Consider the following 26764-nt stretch of genomic DNA (forward strand, 5'->3'; position numbering starts at 1 on the left):
AACAAAATAAAACTGTTCTCTTTGACTATTTTAAAGAATGGTTTATAACCATTACAACAATTTTTTATCAAACAATAATTTTTTTATATTATTTAAATAATTATACAAATTTAAATAATTTTCTCTATAAATATTAAATTTTTAGAATACTCAAAATTATTGTTATAAATATATTACAAATATTATTTATAAGAGAAATAAATTTAAAATAAATTTATAACAATGATATATTTTTGGTTTCATTCCCGCTCTAAAATTTAAGATACTATTTTTTTAACGCTTCAAAAAAATTTCAACAACCTCTCTTCAAAATAAAACATAGAGATTTGTTAACTTTTCCTTCCTCTACTAGCCCTAGCGCTCCATAACCGACACCACTCATCATTAGAGTCATCATCGAACAATGCCAAACTTGTAACAACCCAAATTTTTGAAAAATTAAATAATAATTTATTTATAATTTATCATATTTGTTGATAATTTTTGTAAGCCCCAGATTTTTAGAAAATAAATAATAAATTATTTATAATTATATATATGATTTTCTTTTTAGAAAGGTTATGAAACTTCATGTTTTAAATTAATTTGGTTTTATATAAATTTCAATTATAAATTAGATCTTTTTGATTTACTAAAATTAATGATTTTTGCTTAATTAAAATTCAGAGTTTTAGTAATTGGAGATGAAAGAGAATTTTGTATATAATTTAAATTGAAATAATTTAAAGTTTTGATTAATATTATGAACTAAAAAAATTATTTATTTATCTATAATTTTAAATTAAAATATTTAATTACAAATAATTTGTAATTTGAAGAATAAAATAGTATTCTTAAAATTAATTATATTAATTAAAATGATTAAATTGAATTTTAACTCAAAATTCTACTCAAATTCTAAATTCCCAATTCTAAACCCTAATTCCTAATTCATTAACCCTAACCCCTTTCTACCCAACCCACACACACATTTACCCCTCCTCCTACCACCTGTTCATTCTCCACTGAGCCACTTCACCCTTTCTCGCTGCTACTCACTCACAGCACACACCACACACCAAATAAACAAACATGCACAGACACATAAACATACATAGAGGGAGAGAGAGATCTAAGAGTGAGAACCGAAGGGAGAAGAGGAGAGGAGGGGAAGCCGCGCCTTGCCGCCGCTGCTGTCCGCGAAGTCATCTTCATTACAGATCAGAACTGAGGCGAGAGAGAGGACCGCGATGGAGGAAGGAATCGCGCCGCCCAGTCGACGTCTATGGGGAGTCGTCGCCGGCGTTGTCGCGAGGAGGAGAGGAGCCCGCGTCGGAGGAGAAGAGCCGTCGCGTTCTACCACCGCTGAGGGACCAGTCGCCGTTAGAACCATCACTGCTGTTGTGTTCTGTCACCGCCGCCACGTCGTGACCCCGTCGTCACCATCGAAGGCTCTAGCGCTGCCGCTACTTCTATGGCCGCCATCATCTGTTGCATGTGCGAAAGGAGGGAGGAGCCTTGAGAATAAGGAAATGAGTCGTGTGAGGCTTGTGCCGAGAGGCAGAGGGCTGTTCAGCCGCCACCACTGCTGCCATGATCACCGTTGCGGTTTCAAAAAAAGGGGGGATGCCGTCGAAGTACCTCTGATATGGTCTAGATCCCTTCCTCTAATTTGCTCTGTTTCCATTCTTGCTCTGCTGCTATTTCATTGGTTACCCTATTCTCATTTTATTTTATTTCAGCCCCTATAGCTATGATTATTGATAATGTTACTGCTGTTGTTACTGCTGGGTCTAAGCCGCTGCTGCTGTGAATTTAGAATAAGAGGGTTTGTCGTGTTTAAATTCTGCGGTCTCGACTAATTGAGGTAGGGGATTTGTTTTAAAAATAAATGTTTTAAGTTATGAATGCCAATAAAATTAAATGAGTAACTGCAAATAGTTTATGGTTGCTTTGTGTGAATAATTGTTAGAATTGAGTTGAATCATGGCTGTAGTTGGTGATTGGTTTAATGATTTAATATAGTGATTATTGACGATGTTGTGTATTTTGAAGTTATACTTGTTTCTAGTACTTGTTGATGATGATTTTGTGTATGGAATGTTGCTATGGTTGCTGGAAATTCATTTGATGAATAAGAACATGAGATATGTTGTTATAGATGAGATGCTGAAGAATGGATGCTATGATAATATGGTTACGTTGCACCTATGATATGAAATTGTGATATATTGAATTAAGAGTTCTTGGGCAACTTTGGTTAGTGAAAAGAAAGTTAGAAATGTGGTTTTAGATGAATCCTAGGCTTGAATATAGGATTTGGTATGTGAGGTTGTTAGAAATACTTTGTGCAGAATTTCTGCAGAAATCTGCATAATTGGCAGCAGAATGAATGACTTTTTGGGAGCATTCCAGACCTAATTTTTAGATGAAATTATTTTTCTGTAAAACTTTAGTGTCTCTTGAAAATTCCATAAAAATTTCAGGAAATTTGCCCAAGTGGTTTGGAAGATATAATTTTTTGAAGTTTAGTGGTTGCTGCAGATTTTTCTGGTTTTCTGGTTCTGCAGTACCAACTTACAGATGCTATAACTTTTAATGTAAACAGAATTTTGAGTTGATTTCAAAAGAATTTTAAAGATATATCAGTCTATTTTAAGTGAGTACAAGTTTCATGTTCATATATATTTTGTAGACTTAGATAAGTCACTGGAAGGTCAGTTGTTTGCTGAAGACTCTGAACTGGTTTATGAAATCAGGGCTCCATTTCTAATTGATAATTAATTAATCAAATGAAGTGATATGAACCTGAAACTTGTGGATTCTGAAACTTAGGGATGTTGACTGTAATCTCACCAAAATTTAGAAGCAATGGATTAGAATTGAACTAAAAGCTAATAGCATAGAACTCACAAATAATATCATTTTGAATGTGTTTTAAGCTAATCATGTTTATCTTTATTTATTTGAATCTAGTTTTACTAATGCAAGTAAAATTGTTGGATAGATTCTTAACAAACAATAATGAGTTCTATCTAGAAAAATAGAATTAAAGTGAATGCCACATTCTCAGATTCCCACAGTGCCAAGTTATTGAAGTGAATGCACATTCTTTATTCAGTAAATGGTTTTCTGAAAATGGCAAGCTGGTATGCATGTACAATAGTTATTAGAAGTACCAATGCTTTGTAGTTGATGAATTTCCAATTTGTTATCACTTCAGAGGTTATTGATAGATGAACTGTTATTATGTTGTATTGTTGCACTGAATGCACAATTGTGTTTCCTTGTTGTTTAGGTTGCAAAACTTTTCCAAAAGATTCAAGAAATGGTAAAGAAGAAAGCAATCTAGTATTTGTTTTGATTGGTGAGGTAGAACAATATTTAACTTAATGATATATGCTTGTCATGTGCTTTGGGTTAAGTGTGTGATCATGCAGATGAAGTTGAAAGCCTTGCTGCGGCGAGGAAAGCTGCTATATTCGGTTCAGAACCTTCAGATTCTATTCGGGTATACCAATCTCTCTGGTCCTTCCTGGAGGAAAATACCCCTTTTCTTCCCCGCTATTCCTTTTTTTTCTTTCTTTTTTTAAATAGTGTGTGAGAATGTTAAATATCATTTAAAAAATGCAACCGAGAGATGTTGGATTTTTTTGGGTATTTGCGTAGTGCGTTAGTAATCCTTAAATATGAATATTTCAGGTTGTAAATGCATTACTAACTCAGATTGACAAGTTAATATCATCTCCAAATGTGATAATCCTAATCACATCCAACATAACTACTGCTATTGGTAAGCCTAAATCAAACTTCCATTCCTTCAATTATTAGCATTAGGCTTAACATTATATTTAATTTGCTAATTTTTTTTGTTCACAGGAAAATTATTATGAAGTAGAAAAAGAACTTGATCACACAAATTGTGAAGATCAAATATTAGAGAGTAAAATCACCAATTTGTGAAGATGATGAGGAATCTATTTGCTATTGTAATATATCAATCTCTTTTCTTTATGATTAGATATGGTTATGACTTAGACTCTTATTATGTAATTTTAAAGTATCTTAGTTTATTTGACTTCTAAAAGATTCACAAATATGTATGAATCTTATAGAATACTTTAAAAATCAAATTTGATGGTAAATATTCAATTAATTTTTTTTAGTAATTTGATTCAAATAGTTAAGGTTATTTTGTTGACACTAAATTAAAAAAATAGTTGGAATATTAATTTTAATGCAATATGAGAAAATTATTGTAAATAAAAAAATATATAACTACAAAAAATCGTTGTCAAAAGTCACAAAAGAAATAATTTTAAAAAACCGTTGCCAAAAAACAAAATTAATGGTAACGTTTTAAAACCGTTGTCTTAGACGATTATTGAATGGCAATGGTATTAAAACCGTTGTCAAAAAACGACACTAAGGGTAACGCTTTAAAACCGTTGCCTTTGTGAATAATAAAACTACAACAGTTTAAAACCGTTGCCTATTCAGTTATGGTTTTAAACCGTTGGATCATGAAAGAGAACGATTTAAAACCGTTCCTTATCGAGTAACGGGTCGAAACCGTTGTTTAAAATTTTCTATCAAAACCATTGTCTATACTAATAACTTTGGCAACGATTTTTTTGTTACCGTTGTCTTAGGTAAAAAACTGTTGCCTTTGAGTATTGGCAACGGCCGCATATACCACAGGTCAAAAACCGTTGTCAAAGCGTTGCTTAAAGTTTTAGGAACGGTTTTTCAATCTACAGCAACGGTTTTTGACCATTGCGAGAACCTTTATTTGTTGTAGTGTTTAATTATATTAGGCAAATGATTTTAAAATAATAGTTATAAATATCAACATTTTTATTTTTACTAATATAATAGTATTTAAATTAAATAAAAATTTTAAAAATAGTTAAATAATTATTTAAATAATTTTTTATATATTGAATAATAATTTTTTAATTGGGCCATTGAAATTAAGCGAGAATATAGCTTTGAAAAGGACAAAACTTTGCATTTGTCAACTATAAGTAGCAAGGATGGGTGACACATGCATCATGTGTACCATTAAATATGAACAATCCAAAGTCATATTTTGGAATGAGTTGAAGTTAGCTTTCCAACAATAATTGTCAAGGTTGCTCATTCCACCGAATACTTGTCAACATGAATAAATAAGAGTAAAGTTTTGTTTTTGTCTCTAATGTTTGGGATAAGTTTTAAAGTTGTCCCTAACATTTGAATCGTCCTATTTAAGTTCTTAACGTTTTAAAATTGACTCAATGTTGTCCTATTGTTCTGTTAACAGAACTGACGACAGGACAAAATTGAGACGATTTTGAAACGTTAAAGACTTAAATAGGACGAAAACGTTGGGGACGAAAATAATACATAAAAATAAATTTTAATTTTATCCTTCACTAATATCAATCTTTTATGATACATAGTTATTCAATTATTTTTAATTACATTTAAGTAAATTACACTTAATCACATTATTTTGATTATAAATAAATTTATTTTTTTATAATTTTATTTTTAAAAATTTTTATTCATCATGAAATGTTTGTAAAATGACTAGAATCACATTACTTTATTGTATATTTATCATTTTTTCCCCACAAATTTACGTACTAGTCATTCTACAAACATTTTAGGATAAGTAAAAATTTTTAAGGATAAAATTATAAAAAAAATAAATTTATTTAGAATAAAATTAATGTGATTAAGTGTAATTTACTTAGATGTGATTAAAAAATAGTTGAATAACTATGTACCGTAAAAAATTAATATTATTGAAGGATAAAATTCAAATTTATTTCTATGTATCTTTTTTGTCCCCAACGTGTTCGTCCTATTTAAGTCCCTAACATTTTAAAATCGTCTCAATTTTGTCCTACCGTCAATTCGGTTAACAGATTCCTAACGGCAGGACAACATTGAATCAATTTTGAAACATTAAGAATTTAAATAGGATGATTCAAATGTTAGGAACAACTTAAAGATTTACCCCAAATATTAGAGACAAAAATGATACTTTACTCAATAAATAAAATACTACTATACGGAGTGAAATATTTTACATTCTTACATTATTTACATGGATAGGGATTGACAAATGGGAGAGTTTTTTTTTTTTTAACTAAGATATAACTGTTTTGAGAATTATTTATTAAATTTTCATCTTTTTAAAATATATTATTTAGCTATGTTTTTTTACAGTGACAACTTCCTTTTTTTTTCAGTTATTAATTGGGATTCGCTGAATTGGTTTACGATTTTTCATAAAATCATTAAACCGACATGCGACGCCTGTACTATACTGAAGTCGCTAAAGCAGTCCACATTTCCACTTTATTTAAAGTCGCTGAGCTAGAGAGCAAAACCAATAAAGAATTCGCATCCCTTAAACGCGACTTCAAGAGCAATGTGAAATTTTTTTTTTAACATATATGTAAATCAATATTAAATATTAGAAAATAACTAATAATAAATAATTAAAATAACATTAACTATAAATATTAACTTATATAAAAAAAATTAGTAAATTTAATAAATAAAAAAGCATAAATATAAATGGATGATAAAAATTATAATTTAAAACATATAATTATTGAGTTGATTTTTTTATTCCTCTCTAAAATAATAATTAATTGACTAGTACAATTAATTTTTTCATATATATATATATCAAGGTTCTAAAAATAGAATCGGTCATCAAACCATTCTAACTATTGATTTATTGGTTTATAAATTTAATCAGTTCTAGTTGAACCGAAAAAAATTTTATAATAAAATAATAAATAAAATATAAATAAATATATTAAAACATAATTATAGTCTAATATAAACTTTAAAATATCATCCAAATTAAAAGTACTACATAAACCAGAATGTTATGATCTCATTCAAATACAAACTCAAAAGTCAAATAACAAAAACAACCAATCAAACATAAAATGTCAACATCCAAGTGATCAAAGTTTGTCATCAATCATCAAAATTTGCCATAACTTGCTGCAGATTTGCTTCGTTGATATCATCACCTTCATTTCCACTACTTGGAGCAGAAAAATCAAGTGATGCAGTATAAAATGTACTACTACCACCACCACCACCTTGATCCAAATCAGCATCAATCTCATCTAACAAAATATATAGCACATTATCAATAAATCAAAGATTAAAGCTATTGTAATAAATGATCAGACAATAAACTATAATACTCACGAAGCAAGTCTTTAATATTACTTGAAAGATCAAGCTCTTTTTCAACAACCTCTTCCGTCACCCAAAAGTCAACCAAATCAATACTTTCAATATCGATTGGATCATATATATTGCACCTTTTGCTTTCTTTGTTGTCTTTCTGTCCTAACAAATTAAATATAATATATGATAAGCCTAGTATATTAACTACAAAAAATCTAATGACATGAAATGAAATGATGAAATATATATTACCTGGATTTAAGACGCAAATTATATGTAACATACACAATACACTTAGCCTATCATGTTTCAATCTATTCCTTCTTTTTGTATGAATTTGATAAAAAAGACTTCAATTCCTTTCACACCCTGAAGAAGCAGATGCTTGGTGATAAACCCCAATTTTGTGGTTTATCTTGTGTTGAAATTATGAGATTTTATTAACTTATCTCACATTTATTCAATGAAATAGTATGGTTTCATGAAATTCTCCTAATTGTGCTTAATGGTTAAAAATATGCTTTTTAGACTTTTAATTGGTTAAATTTAATCCACTTTAATTCCATTCGATGCCTTGATATGTTTGATATGTTTGTTAAGTGATTTCAGGTTTAGAAGGCAAAGATTGGGTTGAAGAAATGAAGAAAAAGCATGCAAAAATGGAGAATTCATGAAGAAATGGGATTTTGGTAATCTGCCAGCGACGCATGTACGTGGCCCACGCGTACACGTGATAAGGAAAGTTGCCAGTCACGCGTACGCATGACCCATGCGTACGCATGACAAGCGGCACGTGACCTCATTAAAGGCAATACGCTGGAGGCGATTTCTGAGCTCAAGGAGGCCCAAATTCAACTCATTTCTGATGCTTTTGAACCCAAGAATTACAAGAAAATGAGGGGAGGGGGGAGTAGTCATAGTTTAGTTTTCATCATGTTTTAGGTTAGAATTCTAGAGAGTTAAATTATTGTTTTTAGTTCAACTTAGGGTAGTTTAGGTCAAATTTTCTTAGATCCAAGTTTTAATTCTTGTTTTTAGTTCAACTCTCTTTATATTTTATTGTTCTATTATCTTAATCTTCTTAGTCTTTCTTATTAATTTCTTTATGTTGCCATTTTTACTTTCATGAACCCTTGTTGGATTTTTATTTTCCCTAATGCAATTTTATGTTTCCATGTCTTTTTATATTTATCTTACTTGCTATTGTTGATTTCTTGCTTATTTTAGTTATAGCTTTTATTAATTCTTGCATTTTGTGATGTTTACTTTTATTGCACTCTAGGTGTTTGATAAAATATTTTCACTAGTTATAGAGTAGTTTTCTATACTCTTGGCCTAGGCTAAGGAAATTGGGTGACCTTGAGTCATTGTGTCTAATTGAATTGGTGATTTGAGAATCCTTAGTGGTCAATTTGATACCCATTAACACTAGCCTACTGCTAAGTCAATTAGTAGCTCGGTTGGGACTTATGGGTTGATGTTGATCAAGCCTATTTGACTTACTTCAAACATAGAAGTAGACTTGATGGGTTGGTTCCTCATAATTGTCAATATATAGTTTGTAGACAAGGATGGTGATCTCAATTTTCATGCCTTAGCCAAGAGTTCTTTTCCTTTCCTTTATTAGTTAATTGTCATTTACTTTCTTGTTATTTACTTTTCTTGTCAATCAACAAATCAAACCCCCTTGTTCTTTCATAGCTAATAATTGAGCACTTCATTGCAATTCCTTATGAGACGACCCGATGTTTAAATACTCTCAGTTTTTATTAGGGTTTGTACTTGTGACAACCAAATTAAAACTTTGATGGAGAGTTATTAGTTGGTTTAGAACTATGCTTCAAATGAAGTAATTCTTTTCTATTGAGAAATTCTAGACCAACAATAATTCTTACCATCACTTGGCTAAGAATGCGAACTGCCATGTTTTGTAAACATGGAGCAGAACCACCAAACAACCTCCACCATTTATCTACAAGTTACAATCCTATAGCTCAAGTATTAGTTATCAAATTAAGAAAATGAAAACATAAAATAACTAAATAAGTTATTATCAAACAGATATTCTTACCAGGTTGAAGTTTTTTTGCAGCTCGAAAAGCTCAGGCCTATCAAAGCTTTCCTTTCAATCTCTATATAAGTGTATTTCTTTCATTGCCTCAACTGAATCTAAATTATTAAGCTTGAAATGCAATGTAACAAGATCAAGTAAACCTCGCATGACATCAGGTGCTTCTTTATAATTTTCATCGAAAAAGCAAGCAGGATTCAAGAAATAAGCCGCTGCATGAAGACTTTTTTTCAAATGTTTGTCCCATCTTGAGTTGATAATCTCTGTGTAAGGTTGATATGCAGTCTTACTATGCTTGAACATTTCTTTGATTCCATTTTTTAACTTCAGCATACCTTCATAGACATATCCCAATGATGGTTTATCATCGGTATCTACCAACCTCATCAATTTAATCAACAGACGCACAAGTTTGCATACGATAAAACAATCATCCCAAAATTTGTTGTCTAGGATAATTGCACTCACAACTCTACCATTAGCACTCCTTCCTAATTTGTGTCCGGTAAAGTGTGTATCAATAACCAATGCTTGTAAATCCGCTTTGCGCTCAAAGATACTCTTCAATGTGATGAAGACAGTGGCAAAACAAGTTGCACCTGGACGAACAATCTGCTTCCAAGTAGTTCTTTGTCTTAGCCAGGACAAGAACACCATATGATTATACACAAACACGGTAATCTTCGAAGCACATGTTGCAAGGTTAGAAATATGTGGCATGCTGCTTATATCTTTTAGAATAAGATTCAAGCAATGAGCAGCACAAGGTGACCAGTGAATATTTTTAAATTTCTGATTAATAAGCCTACCAGCAGCAACATAATCTGCTGTATTATCAATCACTACATGAATAATATTATCAGTCCATTCAATCACCTCCAAAAACAAGTGAAACAAGCTTGAAGCATTTTTTACCACATTTGAAGCATCTACAGATTTCACAAAGCACAACCCTTTCGAACAATAAATCAAAAAATTAATCAACGTTCTTTGCCTTTGATCTGTTCAACCATCAGCCATGAGGGTACATCCAGTTTCTTTCCAAGCAGACCTATAGCTATCAACAACTATTTGACACTCCCTTTTGAGATCGGCTAATAAGTTAACCCCCAGCTTATCATAAGAAGGACCTTTTATAACCAGGCCCAATGCTAGCAACACCATCCAACATATCTTGAAAAAATGGTGACGTAACCGCATTGAAAAGAATCCTACAATCCAAAAACCATCTAGCCACTTGCTTGTCAACTTCATGAAGTGCCTCTTTATTTTGAAACACACTTTTAAAACTTAGTTGACCTCCCAGAGTTGTTCATAATTATTCAAAATTATTCACAATTATTCAACAAATAAACAAATTCAATAGTTCACAGTTCACACTTCACAGCTTAACTAACAATAATTATTCACAATTATTTAACAAAGTTCACAGTTTAGTTCGGTAACTTCAGTTGAATTAGTTCGCAGTTTGAGTTCACAGAACTTTGGTTCACACTTCACAGTTCACAGAAAAATAAAAATCAATAAATCACATAGTTAATAAAAAATTACCTAGAACTAGAAGCTAGAAGAATCAAACAATTATTCAATTATAGCTAATAAAAAAAATTATTCACAGAGCTTCACACTTCAATAAATCAGCTCACACTTCAGTGACTTCAGTACTTCACAGTTCACAGAGCTTCACAGAATCAAACAATGGTTCAATATAGTTAATAAAAAAAGAGTAAATACCCTTTTCGGCCCCTATCCTTTTTGAAAAATGACTAGCCGCACCCTAACGTTTAAAAATTGACAAATCGGCCCCTGTCTATTCGCTCCGTTAGACATATCAACCCTTCTGTGGCCCCCTCGGTTGAAACTCGACGGAAAATGCTGACATGTGACGGTGAGCAGGTGATCTGGCCTGTACATATCAGCTTAATTTCTTAAGACAATTTGGCCCTTTCCTAGTCATCAAAACGTCGTCGTTTGAAGGGAAGGAGAGACCCGCGTTTTATTGACCCTCTCCCCCTTTCTCCCCCTCTTGGAACCCTAAATCAAGTAGCAACTATGAGTGATGCAGAGCTATCCTCAGCCGCTCAGACCCGTCGTGGTTGGAGGAAGGGTAGGATGGGTTCGAGTAACGCTAGTGGAGGAAAGAAGGTGAAGTTTCAACACTCTAAATGCAAGTGTGGAAGTTATGCAATCATGCAAGGATCTGCAACTGCCAAGAACCCAGATAGAATCTTCCTTGGTTGTTGTCACTATCGTGTAAGTGTTCCTCCAGTCTTGATTATTGTAGTCAGTTTGCCTTTGTGCTTGAATGAATGATCTTCATGATAACTGCAATTGCAGACAGAACGACCTCACTGCAACTACTTCATGTGGCTGGATGAGCTGATTTCCTATCATTTTGTGCATGAGGAAGACATTGATGTAGATGGAAGAATGTTGATGCTAGAGAACAAGTTTGAGCAATTGGAGCACAAAGTGGATTTGGCAATTGAAGGAAATTCAAAGAAATGGAGTATTGGGTTTAGGGTCTATGTCATGGTAGCCATGTTGATTGTATTAGTAGCAATGAAATACGCTGTAGTCTAAGACATAGATTGTATGTTGTTGCAGATGTATGGTTAATGTTAAAATATGAAAAGTTTGCTTTTGGGTATGTAGTTACTATGTTGTATATGCATGGATTGTGAGTTTGTTGTATTAATGATAATCTAACTTTGTGTAATAGTTACAGATCTATGAAATCCTGGACAGTGTGATTTATATCCAAAAGCAAAGGAGTTTCATTCATAATACTATACACATAGGCATAGTTTAGTCTGCTGATGTAACAGCTGGAAAAAAAAGTGTTTTGTTGAGCTAAATGTTTACTCCCTAAACAAAAGGTCACTAGTAGTTTGTTACATACTTTAAGTCATTAAACAATAGGTCTCAGCCTTTAATACATTGTGGATCCAAAATAACCTAAAAAAAGACAAAAGACACCACTCCTATGCTGCTCTACCATGTGTATGAGTTAGTCATTTCATCGCGAGTGGCCTTAAGCAATATCTCCTCTTGGATACAGTAGGTTTTCTCAGTCCAGGTGTGGGGACAAATTTGAAGGTGGGTGTAGTTCCTAAACCAGTCTCAGCAGTATTATTCTGTTGTTTCGGACCTTGTGGTGTTCTGTTGCTAGTCACATCCATTGTTTGCCCCGTTTCAGATTGTGGTCCATAGTTGATAGGGTTTTGGTTACTTGGCACTGAAGGTCCAGCATTGGCATCAATTCCCTAATGAAAAACACAAAAAATCAGGATTCATAATTGGAATAGAGGGCTAAAATTTTGTTATAGTCCAATAGTTGTTTGACAAATAAAAAAGACCTCTGGTTGTAGTGGTGCAGACTGTGAAAGTGGGATCTCCACTTTTGGTTCTTTGAGTTGTGTGGGGGTGGTCCTCACCTTGGGAAGTTTTTTCTTCTGTTTTTTTGTCTTAGCCTGATAGGGACAATAAAAAGAGGAAGTGTTTTTCAAGTGGGACTTCAGTCCATATCAGTTTTCTACCCAACAAAAAAACTAAATCTAGAACAGCAAAAAGGGGTACCACTGGGTCTTGGGGTGTCACAGCCACGTTGTTGATTCCACTTGCTTCAACTCCATCCAAATTCTGTGCAACACAAAAAAAAATACAGGACCCATTTAGATTCAGCTAGGCAAAAAAATTAGGCACATAAATTTTGAGTTACCAAAATTTACAACATGACCTGTTCTGGGGTTACATTTATAGGGTTTGATTGCTGCCCAGTTGGTTGTTGCTTTGGCTTCTTTCTCTTTGGTTGCCAATTAGGGTTTGCTGGTGCACCTTTACATGTCCTATGATAGTGCCCCTTCTGTCCATATTTGCTGCATGTCACTTGGAAGCTCTTCTTCACCTTGTGTCCTTGTTCTCTCATCTGAGCCTCTGCCACCACATCAACACTCCTCTTTTTAGTTGGTCTTCCAGGGAGTCTCTTAATGTTTGGTGCCTCAGGTTGGAGCCTATTAGTTTCTTCCCAGAATTCCTCAGAATTAACTGGTTTGATTGAATCCCCATAAGTAGCTCTAATGGCATCCATTGTTAGCCACTTATGTGCAAAATCCTCTGGCCTTAAATTCTGTCGCCTCAGTTTTGCTATGGCAGCAACAACATGTTTACAAGGTAACCCTGAGAGTTATCCAGTGAACAGCATGTGATATTGCTTCAGATCCAACCTAAAATAAATTATAAACTGAATGAGAAGTTTAGATGTTACGTGTTAATTGCCAAACATTGCAGGCACAAGTTTGTCTCTGCAAGTTGACAGCAACTCTAGTTTGGTGTCTTTGCACTTCAAACAACACTCTAGCATCATCCCCAGTCCATTCTGCAGTCCATTTGTTGCTCTCTGGTATAACATACTCATCCAACCTTAATTGTTGAACTGGAGCCAGCTTCCCAGTGCACCTGCCTAATCTGTGTTTATGCCCTACTATCTTGCGCATAATGTAGCTCCTAAGCTCTTCACACATACTTAAGATCGGTTTGCCCCTGTACTCGACAATTTTTGCGTTCCACACTTTGCACATGTTGTTCGTGATGTTGTCTGCCTTAGGCCCGTGACTAAAATATGCCTTGCTCCATGCAGCTGCTTCGAACTTGTTTAGATACTCATAGGCTGCATTGTTCACTTTCTTGATAAGCTCCATTGACCTTCTGAAGTCCTTCATCGTTGTGCTCCGAGCAGCCTTCCAGACCAACCCTTTAGTATGCTTGTTTTTAAAATTCTTGATGAAATTTTTCCATATGTGGAGCACACAATTTCTGTGGTGTGCTTGCGGCATAACTTCGTGCAATGTATTAGCCAGTCCCTTTAAAAAGATACACACATTGAAAATTTAGATAAAACCAGCCAAGCTAACATAATCAAACAGTTGAAAAGAGGAAACTTAATACCTTTTGTTGATCAGACATAAAGTTCCATCAACGCTCATTGACTGGCCCGATATCATCTTGCAGTATCTTCAAAAACCATCTCCAAGATTCAGTGTTTTCAGATTCAACCACAGCAAAAGATATAACAAAGAAGTGGTTGTTCGCGTCCTGTGCAACAGCAGATAGTAGGTGTCCACCAAAGTAGCCTTTTAGGAAACAACCGTCCAACCCAATCAGAGGCCGACAACCCGCCTTAAATCCCTTCTTACATGTGTCAAGAGATATGTATAACCTATTAAAAAGTGGACGCCCTTCTGGTTGTGGGATTACATCAACCATTGCAGTAGACCCCGGATTGCTTCTATGAATTTCGTTCATATAGTCATGAAGCTTGCCATACTGTTCTCTCTCCTTACCAACTGTCTCCTCTCTAGCAACCTTCAAAGCTCGATAGATCATCTTGTAATTTACGTGGACATTGTAGTCCTGTTTCATATGCTCCAATGCTTCTTTTGGTGTCATAAGTGGTTGGGTTAGCAGCCTTTTAACCAGTTTGCTTGTGACCCAAGCTCTTGTTGCCATATTATTGCTCAGATTTCTTCTACAGTTGTGCTCTCCATAGAGTGTCTTAATCTGATAGCAAAGGCTCTGGCTGTTATAGGAACAGAGCACAAGCCAGGAACAATCCTCCTCAGCACATTTAGCTCTAAGTCTCTTAGGCTCATTCTTCAAATACTGCAGCTCCTTACCCTCGAACACAAAATAGTCTTTCAATGCTTGCTTAAACTGCTCCATAGTAGTGAATTGCTGGCCTATCTGGAACTCAACCTCACCATACTCAGCTTCCTCATTAAAATCAGAATATCTTGGTCTATCCTCATCCTCTTCACTAGAAATGGGAGAGTTAAATGCCTCAGATTCATATTCATAGGACTTGTCAATGTCTAAGTCCACCTCCTCATTAGCAGGCTCTAAACTGGGCCTACCCCTTGCCTCTGGAGTTGGATCCACCCCACCTGGCCCATTACCTGCTTTAGTGTTAAGCCCACTCCTTGGTACATTACATCCTCCTTCTTGTGACAAGATATGTTTTCTGACTCTTCCAACATATCTTTTTGCCCTTTTCTTCTTAGTCCTAGGAGACAATTCCTTGTCATTAATACCACCAGGTGGCGCATTACTCTTCTTCTTCTTAGGAGTATCTGGCTTTCCAACACTCCTCTTCAGTTTCACACTCATTCCACCCTTTTTAGTCTTGCTCACAGGCTTCTTCTTGGCCTTACCTTCTTCACCACTACTGCTACTACTGGATTCAAAACCAGGTGGAGGGGGTTTATAGGGCTCATCTTCGGTGGTCTCATATCCATCGTCAAAAGAGGAAGAATCAACTTCAACAGCTTCATCCATTGTACTACCTACAACAATATAATCTGGATTGCTAACATTGTGTTCAAAATAGATCACAAGAAAATCAGACTCCATATCCTCCATCTTTTTGTCACACATCTGGTTAATCTCCTTATCTCCCTTAAGAACATACAATCCAGATTCCAAGTCAGGGGCAGTACCATCATACCAATAAACCTCTTTGTAGCTAGTATACCCTAAACCCGTAAACATTTCCACTAAATCCTTGAAGTTAATATAGTCTATATCTAACGGAGGAAATGTTTCTACCTTTCCATCAGAGTAGTGCAACACTCCATCGGAATCCCTTTCGAACCAACCCTATGACATCTGCCAGAAGAAAAATGTGCAACACTTTTGATTAACTAGCTACTATATTCATCCACACCAATCATAACCAATGAAAGTGACTAAGGGTATCAAAAAAAGATTACAAAAACCCAAGTTTACAAAGTACAACCAACTCAGAAAGTAGCGAACGAATTAAACCACACTAACCTTTGTACCACCGTCAACGTCTCCATCAACAAAGCCTTCGCCACCTCCTTGCTGGAACTCTTAGTCAACTTGTTTTGGAGGAAACTGTTTCACTTTCCTAGGGTTCGTATGTAATTATGTGTTCTAAGTGGGGGTGATTTCCCTACTGAAGCTACATGTAAGGGAGAAAGGGGGAGAGGGTCAATAAAACGCGCGTCTCTCCTTCGCTTCAAACGACGACTGATGAACGGATTTTCGACGGTTTAGAATTTCACAAATGAAATCTCGTTGAAGTATAGTCTCTAAACCAACAATAATCCTTTCATGCAAAAATTTGTTTGTCACAAGTACAAACCCCTAAAATCTATAAACCGAAGTATTTAAACCTCGGGTCGTCTCTCAAAGGACTTGCAGGGTAGTGTTCTTGTTATTGGTTATGGACTTGTTTATTTTGGGGTTTTGGATGAGGAATGTGAATAGTAAATGGTAGGAAAACTTTATTCACAAAATGGTCTTGGCAAGGTTTGGTTGTCAAGGGTCTTCATCATTATCACTAGCCACAAGTATGGTAGTTGCAAGGATTAATCCCACTTAGTCATCCTTAAATCGATTAACAAAGGAAAGTCAAGTGAGTTATATCAATCTTAGTCCATAAGTCCTAGCTTTCCACTAATTGGATTAATGAAGGCTAGAGTTAATGGCTATCAACTATCAATCAATTGGACACTAGTGACTCAAGAAATCCTAAGTTACCTTCTCAAGCCAAGAACATAAAATTCTAGTCTAAAATTCTTCCAAGCATTTAATCAAACACTTGGAAGGCACAAAAGAAAAGTATAGTCAATCACAACAAGAATGAATTCTAACTACAATTGAATGTAAAGAATTAACAACAACAATCAAGAAAATCACAATTATCATGAATTACCTCAAATTGCATTATTGAAAGAAAATAAAGAGAACAAGAGTATCATGATTACAAAACCTAGAAACAAAATAAGAGAAATTACAACAAGAGAATAGGGATAGAGAGAAGAACCAAAGTGTAGCAATCATCAATTGAAGGTAGAAGTAGAAGGAGACTTGAATTAAACCTAGAACTATGAGATCCTAATCTAACCCTAATTCCTAATCCTAATTCTAGAGAGAAGAGAGAGCTTCTCTCTCTAAAACTCTAAACTAAAAGTGATTAGTGGTTGGGAGTGATGACTAGTCAAAAAGTGATCCCCATTCCCCTTAATCCTTCATCCTTTTATTCCTTTCCCTTAGCAATTTGGCGCCAAAAATGGATTCAGAAACCCTCTCAAATCGCCAGGCACGTGTTGCATTAGTGAGGTCATGTGCCCTCATCGACGCGTGCGCGCATGGTACGCGTGCGCGTCCCTGGCTAATTCTGCGATGTGCGCTGACAAACCCCATTTGTAGGGTTTATCTTGTATTGATTTTTGGGGATTTTATCACCTTTTACCCACATTTATCCATTGAAATAGCATGGTTTTATAACTTCTCCTTTAATTGTGCTTAAGAGTGAAAACATGCTTTTTAGAACTTAAAATAGCTAAATCTAATTCTCCTTGATTCTATTAGATGCCTTGATATGTTTGATAAGTGATTTAAGGTTTAGGAGGCAAAGATTGGATCAAGGGAATGAAGAAAGAAGCATGTAAAGTTGGAGAACTCATGAAGAAATGAAAGAACCGGAAAGCTGTCAAGCCGACCTCTTTGCACTTAAACGACCATAACTTGAGCTACAGAGGTCCAAATGATGCGGTTCCAGTTGGGTTAGAAAGCTAACATCCGGGGCTTCGAAACGATATAAGATTTGCCATAGTTGCTACACGTATGGTGGCGCGCACGCGCATAGTACGCGCACGCGCCGTTGCTGCCACTTGGTTCACTTAAAGCAAAACGTGGCCAGCGATTTTAGAAGCCTTGTGGGCCCAATCCAACTCATTTCTGATGTTATTTAAGGCAAAGATTGAAGAGGAATCGACATACTTTAATCATTAGCTTAGTTTAGTAGTGAGAGTTAGTTTCTAGAGAGAGAAGCTCTCTCTTCTCTCTAGAATTAGGATTAGAATTAGGTTTAGTTTTTAGATCTAGGTTTTAATCTTTGCTTTCTTCCACTTCTATCTCTCAATTCTTTGTTGCTACATTCAATCTTCTTCTATTCCTTTGTTGTAATTTCCTTATTGTTGTTCTTATGTTTTGTTGTAGATCTACTTTTGCTCCTTCTATTTTCTTTCAATTCAATTAGAGGTAATTCATAATAATTGTGTTCCTTTTGATTGTTGTTGTTAATTCCTTGCCATAATTGTTGTTAGATTCTATTTTTGTTATCAATTTACTTTGCTTTTCTTTTATGCCTTCCAAGTGTTTGATGAAATGCTTGGTTGGGTTTTAGTATAGATTTTGTTCCTCTTGGCTATGGTAGAGTAATTAGTGACGCTTGAGTTATCTAATGTCTTTGTTGATTGATAATTAGAAGTTGCTAATTGATTTAGATACCACTAAAGCTAGTCTTTCCCTTGGGAGTTGGCTAGGACTTGTGGAATCAAGTTGATTCATCCACTTGACTTTTCTCCATTATTAGAGGTTAACTAAGTGGTAGCAATGGACAATTGTGGTCACAATCGAGGAGGATAACTAGGATAGGACTTCTAATTCTCACAACCTTGCCAAGACCTTTTTAGCCATTAGTTTACTTTCTTGCCATTTATCTTTCATGCCTCTTATCAAAACCCCAAAAAATAATTCATAACCAATAACAAGACATTTTATTGTAATTCCTAGGGAGAACGACTCGAGGTTCAATACTTCGGTTTATAAATTTAGGGGTTTGTTTTAGTGACAAACAATCTTTTGTATGAAAGGATTATTGTTGGTTTAGAAACTATACTTTACAACGAGATTTCAATTGTGAATTTCTAAACCGTCAAAAATCCAATCGTCAAAATGGCGCCGTTGCCGGGGAATTGCAATGGTGTTATGTTATTGGTTATTGTACATATGTGAATAGTGTGAATATCTTGCTTTTTGCTTTATTTGCTAGTTGTAGAATTTTGTTTCTTTTGTTTTCTATTAGCTTTTGTTTTTATTTTATCTTTTCACCATGAATTCTCATTTTGGCTATGAGTGTGATTACAACTATGTTGTAGGTGATGGGAGCTACAATGAAGATGTGTATCAAGGATGGGACAATCAAAGGTGGGAAGAGCCATATGCTTATGATCAATCATCATGGCAACAACCCCCACCAATGCACTATGAGGAAGAGCCATTCTTTGATGCATATCAATCAAATGGCTATGGTGGATCTCCTTGTGATTTCCAAGAACCACCACTATATGCCTATGAGTCATATCCTCAACATGACCCTCAACCACACTCACAAGCCTATTTTCAACAAACACCTCCATATGACCATGATCCTTACCCACCATACCAACCTCCTTTTGAACCATATGAGCCATACATGGAACCACAATTCCAAGATTACTACTCCCAAGAACCACTTCAATACACACCACCACCTCACCAAGAAGAACCACCTTTCTATAATGAACCCTTTCTCCAAGACAATGAACCTTCTTATCCACTCCAACCTCTAATGGATGGAACCCTTGGTGTTCTTCTTCAAGGACATGAGGAGATGACAAGGGATGTGCAACAATTTATGACCGCCTTGGATGCGGTGGTAAACCGGTTAGCATCCCAACTTTTGGACACTCAAGGAACTCCCATGGCTCAAGAAGAGCATAGCATGAAGGAGAGATTGGAAACTCCGGTGGAAAAGGAGGAAGGCTACTTTGTGTTAGAACAATTGGAGGAACCTATGACCATTGAAGAAGAGGAAGAAGTGGTTGAAGACTTAGGAGATGCGGAACTTCCATGGGAAGCTAAAATCAAAGAAAATCCCTCCAAGAAGAGTAAATTTGATGTTGAGGAGGAATGTGCACAACCTCCAAGGCATATTCTATATGAAGACTTGGAGAGAATGAAGCAAGAATTGAGTTCCCTTGGTGATGAAGATCATGCACCCAATCTTCTTGGTGAAGAATCCTTTGAATTTGAAGAACCCTCTCCCAATGAATTTAAAAGTGATGTGGAGGTAGATTTCTCTCAACCGCCCATTTATGACTTGAGTGATGGAGACGAGCTAGATGAAGTTGATGAACAAAGGATTGAGAATGAAGAAGTTTATGAAGAGGTGGAGATTGACAAGGAAGAACACAAGTGAGTGAAGCTTGCAAGCACATTGGAGATACCTCTCCCCAAGCCACCACCATCCATTCTCTCATTCAAGTGGGTAAATTCCTTATACTTAAGCTTTGTTATTCCCCTTGAATATGGTTTGCTTGAGACGGATGGTCAACTTAGAAAAATTAGTGGCTTTAAGAGTAAAAAGGAGATGGTTAGTGGTTGGAAGCATCATTCTAGGTTCATTATGGTCACATGTCCAAAGCTTGATAGCAAAGGTTGGTGTATAACTAGAGTACATGGGTCTAGAAGGATGTTTAGTCACTTTGTTGAGAATTCACCTTGCTCACCACCCACATGGATTAATGATAATCAACTTGGAGATGGGTGTGAAGACAAAATATGGGATCCGGGAACACATGAGGATCAACATTGGGAGCCCATGGTTTGTGAAGAACTCCATCGAAGCTTGGAGATATTAATCTTGAATGATGGAGCTTATTGGAAGTCCAAGCATTGGTGGAAGTTCCAAGATGAGTACAAGCACAAGCCACCTTGATGAGGAGCTCCCCATAAGTCCAACTTAAGGACAATAAACAAAAGTGCTAAGTGGGAGACAACCCACCATGGTAAAATCCTTTCATTTTCTCTTTTGTATATATTGGTAGAATTAGCTTAATTTCATGTTTGTTTAGTTAGTTGAGTATGTTTGGTAGTTTAAGTATGCTAAATAAGGTTTTATGGTGTTTTGGTAGCTGTTTGGAGGTTTGGAATGCTTGGATTGGTGCAAAAACATAGAAATTTTTTTTTGAAAAACAGAGCACCATCCACGCGTACGCGTACATGGCGCGTACGCGCACTTACAGCATTTTCGACCATCCACGCGCACGCGCCATGTGTGCGTACGCGTGGATTGAGAAGTTCTACATTCCATACATTTTCCAGAGAGTTGTGCCTGCGCCGCGCCAACGTTGTGCCTCTGGCACAAACCTATTTGCGCGCTCGCGCACATGACGCGTACGCATCACTCTCGAAATAAGCCATCCGCGCGCGCGCGGCATGTGCGCGTACGCGCGGATTTCCTCCCTTCACCACATTTCTTTTCTTCTCCTCTTTCTATTTCTTTCCTTCTCCTTTCTCCTACCCCTCATCCAACACTTCCAAACACCACTGATAACCATTTATTTTAGTTAGTTAATTAGTTAGTCGGTTAGTTAATTCATTAGTTTTAGTTTAGTTTTCATTTTATTTTCTCTCTTTTCATCATAAGTGTTGGAGTATTGACTTTGTTTACTATACATTGCTATATCCCTTATTGCCTAAATGCTATTTTAGCATGAATGTTTTTAGATAATCTTTGTTGGATTCTATGATTGAGGTTATATTTTGTTACTTGGTTTTGAGTTCTTCATGCTTACCTTTTGAAAAAAATACCAAGTGATGAGAATTGTCTTCAAGCTTATAACTCTTTTTAATTGCATGTTGTAGCTAGCCACCATGTGATTTGGATCCTTTTCCCTCGATTAGGCAACCTCTTGATGGATGATGTTGTGCATTTACCTTAATGCATTGTGTTCATGATTATATCCATCCATATGTTTGACTTGAATGCTTTCATGCTTCTCTAATGCTTGTCTTACCTTACAAGCTTACTTAAAGCATCTCAAGCACACTAGGATAAGTGAAGTGCATGCTTCCTTTGTGACATAGCTTTTATGCTAATGTGTATTCTAAACCGCGCAATTTAGAATTCACACACCTAATATTCCTTAATGTCACACTAATTCACTCACCTCATTCTAGTGATTTACCTCATTCCAACAATGTATGCTTCCTTGCTTTTATATCTTCTCATCTTATGGTGTTTTATTTTTGTTTTTCATAACGAATGCACCACAAGCAACCATGGAAGCGGAAGAACGAACACATAGCAATCCGGAGAGTCGCCGTACCCCCTTGCTCATCTTTGAGTGCACCGAGGACGGTGCAAACTTTTAAGTGTGGGGAGGTCGTCCGACCGATCGGCAATCTTGGGTGACAAATTTCTAACTCCAATACTTTTGCATTTCATTCTAGGATTTTAGGATTTTTACTTGCATTTTCTTATTTTTGCATATGTATACACAATAAGCTTAGTCAAAATAATGAGAATTTTTCAAGATTTCTATCTATAGGGCATGTCAATTGATTTGAGTGAAAACTTTTCATAGAACTTGCTTGAATTATATATATTATGGATCATGTTTTGAGCTAAGAACACAATCTTGTGAGACTTGAGCCTAATGATGTGGCACTCATCATGGCAACAACCCCCACCAATGCACTATGAGGAAGAGCCATTCTTTGATGCATATCAATCAAATGGCTATGGTGGATCTCCTTGTGATTTCCAAGAACCACCACTATATGCCTATGAGTCATATCCTCAACATGACCCTCAACCACACTCACAAGCCTATTTTCAACAAACACCTCCATATGATCATGATCCTTACCCACCATACCAACCTCCTTTTGAACCATATGAGCAATACATGGAACCACAATTCCAAGATTACTACTCCCAAGAACCACCTCAATACACACCACCACCTTACCAAGAAGAACCACCTTCCTATAATGAACCCTTTCTCCAAGACAATGAACCCTCCTATCCACCCCAATCCTCAATGGATGAAACCCTCGGTGTTCTTCTTCAAGGACAAGAGGAGATGACAAGGGATGTGCAACAATTCATGACCGCCTTGGATGAGGTGGTAAACCGGTTAGCATCCCAATGCTTGAACACTCAAGGGACTCCCATGGCTACATGTGGAGAAACAAATGAAGAGCATAACATGAAGGAGATATTGGTGGAGAACGAGGGAAGTTGCTTTGTATTGGAACAATTGGAGGAAGCTATAATTGTTGAAGAAGAGGAAGAATTGGTTGAAGACTTAGGAGATGCGGAGCTTCCATGGGAACATAGAGTTGAAGAAAACCCCTCCAAGATGATTGAAATTGATGCTAGGGAGGAAAGTGCACACCTTCCAAGGCATATCCCATATGAAGACTTGGATGGGATAGAGAAAGAATTGAGTTCCCTTGGTGATGAAGATCAAGCATCAAGTCTTAGTGGTGAAGAATCCTTTAAGCATGAAGAACCTTCTCCGGTTGGATTTGAAAGCGTTGAGGAGGTAAATTTTTCTCACCCTCCCTATTATGATTTGAGTAAAGGAAAAGGTTTAGATAAAATTGTTGAACAAAGGATTGAGATTAAGAGATCTTGTGAAGAGGTGGAAGTCCCTAGAAATAGAAGAACGAGGGTTGGTTATGCTTTGTCAAGATCTTTGGAAGCATCTTTGCCTAAGTTGTCATCTACCCCTTCACTTGAGTGGGTAAAATTCATTTCTATTAGCTTTATTATCCCACTTGAGTATGGCTTGCTTGAAACGGATGGTCAACTTAGAATGCTTTGTGGGATGAAGCGTAAGCGAAAGATGTTTCGTGGTTGGCGTTGCAAATCAAGGCTCATTTTGGTTGATACTTCAAGAGTTGAATACAAAGGTGGGAATAGTGCTCAAATAGATGGGTCTAGGAGGCTTGTTGGCCACTATATAGAGAATTCACCTTACTCACCACCCGGTTGGACTAATAATGATGATCAACCTCAAGACGGGTGTGAAAACAAAGTGTGGGATCCCGGATTACAAGAAGAGGATCAACTTTGGGAGCCCCAAGCTTGTGAAGAACTCCATCAAAACTTGGCTCAATCCATGAAGAATCTTGGGGCACAATGGAGAACCAAGCATTGGTGGGAGTTCCAAGATGAATACAAGCACAAGCCACCTTGATGAGGAGCTCCCCATAAGTCCAACTTAAGGACAATAAACAAAAGTGCTAGGTGGGAGACAACCCACCATGGTAAAATCCTTTCATTTTCTCTTTTGTATATATTGGTAGAATTAGTTTAATTTCATATTTTGTTTAGTTAGTTGAGTATGTTTGGTAGTTTAAGTATGTTAAATAAGGTTTTATGGTGTTTTGGTAGCTGTTTGGAGGTTTGGAATGCTTGGATTGGTGCAAAAACATAGAAATTTTTTTTTGAAAAAACAGAGCACCATCCACGCGTACGCGTACATGACGCGTACGCGCACTTACAGCATTTTCGACCATCCACGCGCGCGCGCCATGCGTGCGTACGCGTGGATTGAGAAGTTCCAACCTCCATACATTTTCCAGAGAGTTGTGCCTGCGCCGCGCCAACGTTGTGCCTTTGGCACAAACCTATTTGCGCGCTCGCGCACATTACGCGTACGCGTCACTCTCGAAATAAGCCATCCGCGCGCGCGCGGCATGCGCGCGTACGCGCGGATGTCCCTCCTTCACACATTTCTTTTCTTCTCCTCTTTCCATTTCTTTCCTTCTCCTTTCTTCTTCCCTTCTTCTACCCCTTATCCAACACTCCCAAACACCATTGATAACCATTTATTTTAGTTAGTTAATTAGTTAGTTGGTTAGTTGATTAGCTAGTTTTAGTTTAGTTTTCATTTTATTTTCTCTCTTTTCATTATAAGTGTTGGAGTATTGACTTTGTTTACTATACATTGCTATATCCCTTATTGCCTAAATGCTATTTTAGCATGAATGTTTTTAGATAATCTTTGTTGGATTCTATGATTGAGGTTATATTTTGTTACTTGGTTTTGAGTTCTTCATGCTTACCTTTTGAAAAAAATACCAAGTGATGAGAATTGTCTTCGAGCTTATAACTCTTTTGAATTGCATGTTGTAGCTAGCCATCATGTGATTTGGATCCTTTTCCCTCGATTAGGCAACCTCTTGATGGATAATGTTGAGCATTTACCTTAATGCATTGTATTTCATGATTATATCCATCCATATGTTTGACTTGAATGCTTTCATGCTTCTCTAATGCTTGTCTTACCTTACAAGCTTACTTTAAGCATCTCAAGCACACTAGGATAAGTGAAGTGCCTGCTTCTTTTGTGACATAGCTTTTATGCTAATGTGTATTCTAAACCGCGCAATTTAGAATTCACACACCTAATATTTCTTAATGTCACACTAATTCACTCACCTCATTCTAGTGATTTACCTCATTCCAACAATGTATGCTTCCTTGCTTTTATATCTTCTCATCTTATGGTGTTATATTTTTGTTTTTCATCACGAATGCACCACAAGCAACCATGGAGGCGGAAGAAAGAACACATAGCAATCCGGAGAGTCGCCGTACCCCCTTGCTCATCTTTGAGTGCACCGAGGACGGTGCAAACTTTTAAGTGTGGGGAGGTCGTCCGACCGATCGGCAATCTTGGGTGACAAATTTCTAATCCCAACACTTTTGCATTTCATTTTAGGTTTTTTTTGGATTTTTGTTGCATTTTCTTATTTTTGCATATGTATACACAATAAGCTTAGTCAAAATAATGAGAATTTTTCAAGATTTCTATCTATAGGGCATGTCAATTGATTTGAGTGAAAACTTTTCATAGAACTTGCTTGAATTATATATATTATGGATCATGTTTTGAGCTAAGAACACAATCTTGTGAGACTTGAGCCTAATGATGTGGTTACATCTTATAACCACTTATTTTCCCTTCTTGTGTGCATTATTCTCTTTCTATGATTGTAATCTTTGATTTGTTTGATTCTTTATGTCCATTATTTTGTGTATTCATGCATTTATGTGATTGAGGCCATCATTTCATTTAGCTCACTTACCCAAATAGCCTACCTTTTATCTTCCATTGTTAGCCAAATTTGAGCCTACGATTAACTTACTTGTTCCTAATTTAGCACATTACAAGCCTTAAAGCGAAAAACAATAATTGTCCCTTAATTTGGATCTTTGATTAGCTTAGGCTAGTGAGTGTGTGTATCATTCAGGTGTGGAAACCTTGGGACATTGGGTGAATAAAAGGGTAGTTTTGTATTATTATTGTAAATATTGGGAATTGGGTACATGCTCATGTATTGATTAAATGTATAGACCTTATGCATTGGTACTCTTGTATATAGTTTGAAAGAAAGAAAAAAATGAGAAAAACAAAAAAATATGAAAATTATAGAAAAAAAAATGGAAAAAGAAAGAAAACGAAAAAGAAAGAAATAAAAAAGGGGACAAAATGCCCCAAGGTGAAGCTCAATAAGATCAATGCATATGAGTTGTGAAATGAAAAGAAAATGCATGAGTATGTGAAAAAGTGAAAAATGGGTAGCTAGATTAGAACTTAATTGTATAGGATGTCATAGGTTAGGTGGGAAGTTTAAGCTTATCAAAGATTCAAGTTTCAAGCTCACTTGACCAAATATGCATCCTACCTTGACCCTAGCCCCATTACAACCAATGAAAAGACCTCATGATACTTGTATGCATGCATGAAATAAATGTTGATTGTTAGAAGAAAAACAAATCTTGGAAAGCATGAAATAGAGGAGAATTGAGTGAATCAACCCTAAACACTTGAGTGAATAGAGTGCAAACAC

The 26764-nt window shown here is 35.9% G+C and overlaps 3 protein-coding genes and 2 pseudogenes across 3 annotated transcripts; 2 read left to right on the forward strand and 3 right to left on the reverse strand.

The window, feature by feature from the left end:
• Positions 1-1229: 1229 nt before the first annotated feature.
• LOC107638971 (uncharacterized) lies at positions 1230-3872 on the forward strand. Its single transcript, XM_088484412.1, has 5 exons — positions 1230-1630; positions 3278-3310; positions 3433-3490; positions 3682-3772; positions 3859-3872. The coding sequence occupies exons 1-5, from the start codon at positions 1230-1232 to the stop codon at positions 3870-3872; spliced, it is 597 nt and encodes a 198-aa protein (XP_088340538.1).
• A 3094-nt stretch (positions 3873-6966) lies between these two features.
• On the reverse strand, positions 6967-10423 carry LOC107636114 (uncharacterized). The gene is made up of 4 exons (XM_016339648.1): positions 10288-10423; positions 9403-10188; positions 7228-7350; positions 6967-7121 (listed from the first exon to the last, which is right to left on the reverse strand). Exons 1-4 carry the CDS (start codon positions 10421-10423, stop codon positions 6967-6969), a joined length of 1200 nt encoding a protein of 399 aa, XP_016195134.1.
• Positions 10424-12273: 1850 nt separating this feature from the next.
• Positions 12274-14094, reverse strand: LOC148566740 (uncharacterized). Its single transcript, XM_088484413.1, has 5 exons — positions 13527-14094; positions 12999-13438; positions 12839-12901; positions 12619-12732; positions 12274-12525 (listed from the first exon to the last, which is right to left on the reverse strand). Exons 1-5 carry the CDS (start codon positions 14092-14094, stop codon positions 12274-12276), a joined length of 1437 nt encoding a protein of 478 aa, XP_088340539.1.
• Positions 14095-14176: 82 nt separating this feature from the next.
• On the reverse strand, positions 14177-16116 carry LOC148566741 (uncharacterized; annotated as a pseudogene).
• A 3065-nt stretch (positions 16117-19181) lies between these two features.
• On the forward strand, positions 19182-20828 carry LOC148566742 (uncharacterized; annotated as a pseudogene).
• Positions 20829-26764: the final 5936 nt, after the last annotated feature.

The sequence above is a fragment of the Arachis ipaensis genome, chromosome B4 (genome assembly GCF_059453495.1).
Source record: "Arachis ipaensis isolate K30076 ecotype BB chromosome B4, ASM5945349v1, whole genome shotgun sequence".
Classification (NCBI taxonomy): Eukaryota; Viridiplantae; Streptophyta; class Magnoliopsida; order Fabales; family Fabaceae; genus Arachis; species Arachis ipaensis.